We start from the raw sequence: 8,440 nt of genomic DNA on the forward strand, positions 1-8,440 counted from the left end.
ATCTTAACAGCTTCTGCAGCGCATCTCTAACTTATAAAATGGGGATCACAATATAACCCGCATTATTGAGTTGTTTGGAGTATTAAATGTTACTAAGGTGCTCTGAAGTATGCCTGGTACATAATAGATGCTCAGCAGACATGGAGGCTCAACAAATAGGCAGGTGCCTGACTTCAGCTAGAGGAGTTCAGTGGGGGCAGCAAGTGTAGCTGACCTATACCCAATCTGGTAACTACATGATTTGCAACTCCTTGTGCATGTTCTAGTCCTGCTTTTTTGCAAGGTCCAAGTGCCCTCCTGCCTACTCAAAGTTACTGCTCCAGCAATTCGGTCTGCCTCCCTGTGCTCTTGATTTCCCTTCCTCCCTGCTGCATACTTCCCTTCAGCACAATACTATTTTTCCCATCTGAAGTAATTCTTTTCTTGACTCTCTCTTCCCCCACCAGATGCTGGCCAATTTCTTTGCTCCCCTTTGTACCACCTCCCATTCTCTCTTAAACCTGTCCAAAGCAGGCCCTATCACCCAACCCTTCCAATGAAGCTGCTCTCATCAAGGTCACCAGAGGCCTATGCATTGCTAAATCTCACGGTCAGTTCTCACTTCTCTTATCTCATCTGGTGTCAGCACTTTGAGCATAGTGGACCACTGACTCTCCCTTCGTACACTTTGCTTCATGTGGCTCCTGGGACACTACATTCTTGGTCTACAGCGCTGGTGGAACTTCTTAGCCTTCTCAGTCAGCGTCTCCTCTTCCCCCTGATCCCTTTATGCTACAGGTCTCTGTCCACGATCTTCTGCTTTTCCTTATGTGCACTCACTCCCTAACTGATCTCACATAGTGTCATGGCTTTTAAATGCCTTCTGTACATCTTAGGCACAACTTTTCAGCCAAATTCCTGACTTCTATACAACCGAATTCTATACAACTGCCTATTCAATTCACATCGAGTGTCAAAGAGACATCTTAATTCAACATGTCCAGATCTGAATACCTGATCCTCTCCTCCAACTATAAAACCTTTCCAGCTACAGCCAGTTATCAGTTGACAGCCATTCCATCCTACTCCTTGCTCAGGAAAAACAAACAAAAAAACAAACAAAAACAAAACAACCCCCCCCCCAAAAAAAACCCAAAGCAAAACATCCCCACCCCGAACCCTAGAGTCAGTGTTGACTCCTTCCTCTCTAACACTCCACATCCAAACCATCAGGAATTCTGTTAGATCAACCTCAGAATGTATCCAGAAACTGAGCAGCTGTCACCATATCTACTGTTACCTGTAGATGATCCAAACCACCACCATCTCTAGCCTGACTTTCAGCAATGGCTTCTTACCAGGTGTTCCTGCTCCCACCCCTGCCTGTTTTCACTCGATTCTTAACACAGTAAGTAGTCAAAAGATAAGTGAGATTGTGCCACTCCTCTGCTCAGTCCCCCCTCACTATCCCCGTCCTCTGCATCCCCCCTACATTCTACAGCAAACAAGAGCCAAGTTCCTTAAAATGGCCTACTAGCCCCCACGTAATACGGGATTCTGTTAATCTCTGACCTCATCTCCAACTCTTGTACTTTTTGCTCATTCCACAGCAGCCACACTGGCCTGTCCACCCTTCCTCAGATGTGCTTAAACACTCCTGGGCTTTGGAGACTTTGCACTAACTGGTCCTTCTGCCAGGAACAATACTTCCTTTATATATCAGCAAGGTGGACACCCCCAACTTTTTCATTTCTTTCCACCCTGCCTACCCTTTAGGAGAATTTAATGATCCCTTTCTTTCCTAACATTTCCAATCCACCTCTACCTTGTTCTATGTGAGCTTAAAACTGCCCCCCCCCCCCCGCACCCCTGCCAACCAGAGTAAGTATCACCTTCTTGGGTACTGCCTAATTTGTTATTTAAAAGGTTTACCTTTTCTTTTCTTTTCTTTTTTTTTTTTCCTCAAAAGAGCTTGTGATTTCTTCATATATGTATCCCAGGTGACTGGAACTGTGACTAGCACAAATAGACCTTTGTAAATGTGTGTCAAATGAGCAGATGGATGAATTGTTAGACAATCACAACATCCAAAATAACACAGGCCTGGTTATTTTTGAAACTTTAAAGGCTGAGAATGACTCCAAGGGCCTCCTTGGTCATAGTTACAGGAGGGGTTTCAGGCACTTCTCATACGTTGCCCACTTTGAGATAACATTTGCAAGGGTGTCATTTGTCACAGGAACTGAACCAGTCAAGAACTGGGCCTGATTTTCACCAGCAGTTTATGGGCTCTGCCCTCCCCTCCAAACCACCCTGTATGAGCTTTATGTCAGTTAAGTGATGAGCAGTACAAACCTAGAGTCTACTTTCCCTCCCAAAATCTGTTCTGCAAGCCCTGGATTGTTCCAGAGCTATTCTTCTATATAGCTTTGACTGAGTTGAGACCTTCCTTTGTGCAAGCCCCTCACACAGATTTTCAAAGAAATTCCATTAGCTCTTTGATGTTTAACGGTTTCATGGCTCACAAGCTCTGGAGTATCCTGTATATAGGTCTCAGTACATCTTCATAGCAATCACCCTTCTCCACCACCACCACTGCTTTCAAAATAATTTCCTTCAGAACACTGGAATTCTTTGCTTCTGCCAAAGGAAGGAGACAGAGGGATCCTGGCCCCTACCCACCTCACGAGGTGAATGCGAACACAGGCAGAATCCATATCTTTCATGTCTTTCACCATGTCCGTGGTCTGCTCTTCACCTGACTGCTGGGGCCATGGCCACAACACTGGTCTCAAGGAAGACTCACCCACCAGCCTGTCTTCTTGCATGGGCAGATAGTCAACTGCTTGCTGCTTGTATCTTATCCCAGGCACTCTAATCTGCTCAAGGTAGAGTTCCGGTGATCCATCGTACCTTCTGGATTGGAAACAGCATCAGCCAGCAATATTGCAGGCCCAGAAAGGTTGCAGTTTGGTTGGTTCACTGTGTGATAACCAGGACCTGGGAATCTGAGGATTGATGGCATGCTCAGGGTGGGATGTTTCTGAGCAATGTATTGTGATGGAGAAGGATACATTTGTCCTGGAAGGAAATATTCATTCTACACACAGCAGCCCTTGAAAGATGCCTAGCAATTGGGGCCACAATAATTCAGAGTAAAGGAATATCCACAGCTAATCCCCAAATGACTTATTAACCTTATTTTCCCATGCCTCCTCACCCCACCCCAGCATGCTCCTTCTCACTTTTACCCCGGGTTGCAGTGGAGGTTGAAGACAGAGGACTTCCCCAAGGCTGGGTGGGGCCCCAGGTGCCCTGGTGATGCAGTCTGTTGTTTTACTATAGGAGTGTGGGCTTCAGACTTGCTTGGCCCTGGCCCTGGCTTCATGTCCAAGGCTGTCACTGGCCAACCAGGTGATCCTAGCAACTTGCTTCTGATATCTGACCCTGAGTTTCCTCCTCCATAAACTTGGCCTGGCGGTGCCTACCTTGCTGGTCTGTTGCAAACATTAGAGACAATGTGTGAAAACAAACATCAAAGTGCCTGGCATGATTTAGGTACTCAGGAAATGGCAGCTGCCACTCTTGCTATCTATGCACTGGGGACTTTTGAGCTCTCTATTCCTGAGTCCTCTAAACAACTGGAGTATACTAGGACCCAGAAACTCAATCTACTTCAGAGGCATTCTGGCACTGAAACTGCAGCTTTTCTACTCACTGTGTGGAACCTCTTTGGGGATAGGGTCAGCTTAGGTTGCTGACTTACACAGCAAGAAGTTCCCAGCTTGTGTCCCCTCTGGATACTGCTCAAAGCTCAAAGAATTTATGTAAATGAAACAATGAATATTCTCTTTTTCTCACCACCTTCCAGAAGCTCCCTTCCCTGCCTCTCCCTTGGCCCTGTCATTCTTCTCACAGCCACCGGAAATCCCACCCTTGCTCAGCTTTTGCCTAATCAAATGAAGATTAACTCTTTGCAGTACCAATGTAGTGTGTTGTTGGGGGGTGCAAAGGGGTGGGAGATATACTAAACCTCCAGGCCAAGGGAGGATGAGTCTGGGTCATTAATTGCTTCCTTGCTGGGCTAAGGCAGGTCACCCAGCAGTCATCTCTTTTACAGTGCAGCTTGCAGTATACTCCCACTCTATACTGGGTACTACTGGTTCTTTGACTGAATTGAGCTTCTTGGCCCACACGTGCAAATAACCAGTTTAGACAACTGGATGATTATTCCCCACCAGAGCCAAAGAAACCATAGACTCAGACAGGTTTTAGAAGGACATTATTTCTTCCCCTGAGCTAGCTGGAGCTTCCTGTGAAACAGGGTAATCTTACTGACCTGGCAGAGGTAATATGTGGCAAGCCCCTGGTATGGAGGAGATTCTCAATAAATCTTGGCTCTGCAGTCTCTCCCACTTACTAGCTGACTGACGTGTATGAGCCCCTTTTCTATAAAAGGGAGAGAGTTGAAAGTCAGCCTTATTCCCCAAAGGATTCAAGGCTGCAGTTGGGGTTACTGAGACCTGCCCCATGGACTTTACGTGTTTCCTTTGAAGACAGAGACCTTGTGAGTGCACTGGCAAGCAGACATGGACAGCAGGGTGGTCTATGGAAAAGCACTCTGGATTTGCAGGGGCCAGATGTGGGGTCTTGTCCAGGATCTGTCACTTGCCACCATTGTGGCTCTAGACAGGAAAGTCACTTAGTAATCTGAACCTCAGATTCATACCTTGTCTACCTCTGGATATGACATTGACAAACAGGGCTCCTCTGGGGCCAGAATCATGCCTTTTCATTTTCTGCAGCCCCAGTTTCTGTCACACTGCCTGAATCATAGAATGTCCTCACTCTTTTCTTATTTGCTGAATGAATTTGGGGCTGCTGAGGTGTCATAGTTCCCACTTTTGTTTGAAGCCTCCTGTGTCTGCAGGCTGATGCCTATGGGTCCCTGGGCCCAGGGATGTGTATGGGACCCGGGCTCCAGTGACTTTACCTTGTACACAGCTGGAAACAGGATAAGACTGACTGGAGGCAAAAGAAAGAGGGTATCCTGGCCACTCTTTTCTGTGTGATAGCTGCTCCCTCTGAGCCCCCCAAAGTTAGATGAGGCACCTCTCCTTGGGGTTCCCTATTAGAGGACTTAGTTCACACAGTGTTTAGCTCTAAGGGTAGATGTGGTAGGTTTTGGGGGTGGCCAGAACATCTTATCCATGTTCTTTGCCTGTAGCTGAAAAGAATGTGAAGGATGACTCCCACAGTCTCCAGACTTGCTGCAGGGTGAGGTAGAGGATTCAGAACTCCCTGGTGATAGAATAGATTGGAAGAGCATTGAGCTCCTTGGTACAATGAAGTGAGAAAGTGTGAAAGCTCCTGGAGGTGGGCAGAAACTTGATACCACATGCTTAGTGCACCATGGGCCACCACGCTGGATTCTCTACTCTGGCTGAAGTGCTAACTCTGCTCCCCTCTCACCCCAAAATGCATACAACTCCCCCTCCGCACACACACACTTTTAAAACAACTGGAACACCTTAACAAACTGTAGTGTCTTGAGATAAGTGCTGGGTTACCTTTCAGAATTGCCACAGGTCGAGTCTTCTCTCTGACTTACCCAAGAGGCTCTGCTTGTTTGCCTTTTTAAGATTTTATTTATTTATTTATTTATTTGATAGACAGAGATCACAAGTAGGCATAGAGGCAGGCAGAGAGAGAGAGAGGAAGGTAAGCAGGCTCCCTGCTGAGCAGAGAGCCCGCCGTGGGGCTTGATCCGAGGACCCTGGGATCATGACCGGAGCTGAAGGCAGAGGCTTTAACCTACTGAGCCACCCAGGTGCCCCAACTGCTTGTTTGCCTTTTAAAATTATTATTCCAGGATCCTCATTATTATTAACCATCTTTGTTCTCATTAAAATCAGCTCCCACCTTTGGGGCTCCAGCTTCTGCTCACCTCTTCCCCACCTTATTTCTTTTTCTCGACTTTCCCCTTGACATAACCTTAATCGTTCAGTGGAGAATTTGTTTTTTTCCCTAATGTCCACACTGCCTTTAGTGCCTCCATTGTTACTCCCTTCTCCATCTTCAATAGTCTATTCAGACCTCAGGTTGTCATCTCACCAAGAATTTTCTGACAGTCCCATCTCTTTAATTTCTATAGTACCCCACAATGTCCTTTTTCCTGCAACCACCCCTCTTTCCCCTGCCCTCCTCTCAAGCTGATTTAAGTGTATTTGCTATTTCTACAGTACCCGTGATATCCCTTCCCTTTGCCAATGCCCCCTCCCTCCAAGCTGGGTTAGGTACCCAAAAATACCTGATACACAGTATTTTCACAGAATGCTTTGCTGCCCCTTTCCAAATTCCCCCAAACTTGCTTAAGCATCTCTTGGGTTCTCATAGAATCCTGTGATGTCCCCTCTTTCCCATCCCATCCTCAAGACAGGTCACGTAAGTGTTTCTACATTTTTTATGGCATGCCATACTCACTCCCTGTTACAGCGTTTACCACACTGCCAGTTTACATATTTGTCTCTCCTGTGTAATCTAGAACATTCTTTAGAACTGAGGGCTGTGTGACACGGAGTATCCCTGAAACCTAGACTGATGCCTCACATAAAACTGGTGGTCAAAAAATGAACAAGGTGTCCTTGTCATTATGCTTTTATTTTTTTTTTTCTTATATGGCAGAGTAAGTAAAGTCACAGTAGTTGTCTGTTTTCTTTACACAACAGGAGAAACAAAGGTTTCAGAAATGTCAGACATAAAAGAACTCCCCATCCTTCTCTCACATTACTGGTTATTTCAAACTTTCAAGAATAGCCTATTTCTATGATATAAAATATGCATCAGATCACAGACTATGATGGACTCATTTTACAACGTTAGCAAAACTGTTACACTAAATCTCAGTGACAGAAAAAAGAAAAAACTATCTTTTCTGCACTCATATTTTGATCAGAATTTGACCTTAATCAGCACTATATTAAAATGTATACAGTCATACAATACCCAGAGCAAACGCTCTATTTTGCAGTTAAACAATTAGCACTGATCACAACTACCAAATGCCCTCTTTTCCCATCATATTCAACTCAGGACCCAGCTAATCTACTTCTTGGGGTACACTTGATGTTTCCAACCCCCCTCAAGGGTCTGCCCCAGATTTCTCTAAGGTGGGCTGTAACCCCTAGCACCTGAATTGAGAATAGCCTCAACTTCTGCATCATCCTCGGAATCCCAATCATAATTACATGGCCAGTCCTTGGAGCATCGGTTACGCACCCTTGCCACAAAATGCATGACTTTCAGCTTGCTGGATTCCACGTGTGCTCTAGGTCCCCAGAAGAACTCATACTCCACGGGACTGCTCCGCGGCACTGGCTTATATATCAGGTACCCTCTGCGCACAAACTCCTCTGTGACGACCTTCTTTGGATCTCCAAAGATGCTGTGCTGCCGGCCAGGCTGCATCCCCAACTTCCCAAGCACTTTCCAGACCAGGGCCTCCTTGGCGCTGTTGCCCATGATGAAGATGAGGGCTAATATGGACATCAGGAGACTTTTCTTGGTGCCTTGAAATTTGCTCCGGGCTACCGAGGGCTTTTGCACTTGAGCAGTGCTGGAGGCTTCCTCAGGGGTGGTGGAGGCCTCCTCCGGAGTGCTAGGATCTTCCTCAGGGCCACGCAGGTCGTCCTCCGGGGTACTTGGGGTCAGAGAAGAGGCCATCGGCGTCTCAGAAGCCTCTGAGGCCTGGATCTTACGTTTATTGCGGTTCTCTTCTGCGGCCCTGGCGTTACGGCGGCGCCGACTCTTCCGACCCCGAGGCATGTCTCCTACTATGGGCGCGTGAGCCTATTGCGATTCTACGGAAAGAAGCCTGCAACTTCTGCGGAAAGCAACTACCTCTATCCTAAGAAGCGGCTGCGGCTGAAGCCAGCAATGTCAGTAGTTTTTGTAGCAACAAACCAGACGTTCTCAGCGAGAGAGATCACTCCCAGTGAAGCTGAAATGCATAAACCACCGCCATCAGCACTCGCTCCCGCCGCAAGCGCGCGCGAATCCTCTGCAGGGCTGACTCCGCCTTTCCTGCCACGCACTCAGAACTCCAAAGAGGAAGTGGGCGTCTCCTCCACCCAAATTTCCGCTGTCAGGAAAAAAAGCTCTACAAAGCAGGGGTGGGATTAGGGCAGAGAGGACAGCTAGAGAATGGCAAGGGCAGGTGAATACACGGGGAAAATGAATAGCATAGGATTTCTCTGTTTTTCAGTTTGATACAATATTTACTTACGGGTATTGGGAAGGAATGTGTCTTTAATACATTCTCACAGAATGCTGGATGTACATGTAGTGTGTCAAGGGATTGCGGGAGAAGGTGTGGTGGAATGGGGTTGAGGAGTGTGTTTCTGGAGGTACCAGTGGTCTGTTATCCTTTCGTGTCTTGGCTTACAAAGCACATTAATTCACC

At 46.8% G+C, this 8,440-nt stretch overlaps 1 protein-coding gene across 1 annotated transcript; it reads right to left on the bottom strand.

The window, feature by feature from the left end:
* Positions 1-6,626: 6,626 nt before the first annotated feature.
* Positions 6,627-8,045, bottom strand: MAGEH1 (MAGE family member H1). Its single transcript, XM_045995404.1, has one exon. The coding sequence runs from the start codon at positions 7,801-7,803 to the stop codon at positions 7,144-7,146; it is 660 nt and encodes a 219-aa protein (XP_045851360.1). The 5' UTR covers positions 7,804-8,045; the 3' UTR covers positions 6,627-7,143.
* Positions 8,046-8,440: the final 395 nt, after the last annotated feature.

Source organism: Meles meles, chromosome X (assembly GCF_922984935.1).
Source record: "Meles meles chromosome X, mMelMel3.1 paternal haplotype, whole genome shotgun sequence".
NCBI classification, from domain to species: domain Eukaryota; kingdom Metazoa; phylum Chordata; class Mammalia; order Carnivora; family Mustelidae; genus Meles; species Meles meles.

What these genes read in the sequence shown, in the direction of transcription:
- MAGEH1 (XM_045995404.1), bottom strand. Translation starts at nt 7,803, where the DNA reads ATGCCTCGGGGTCGGAAGAGTCGGCGCCGCCGTAACGCCAGGGCCGCA.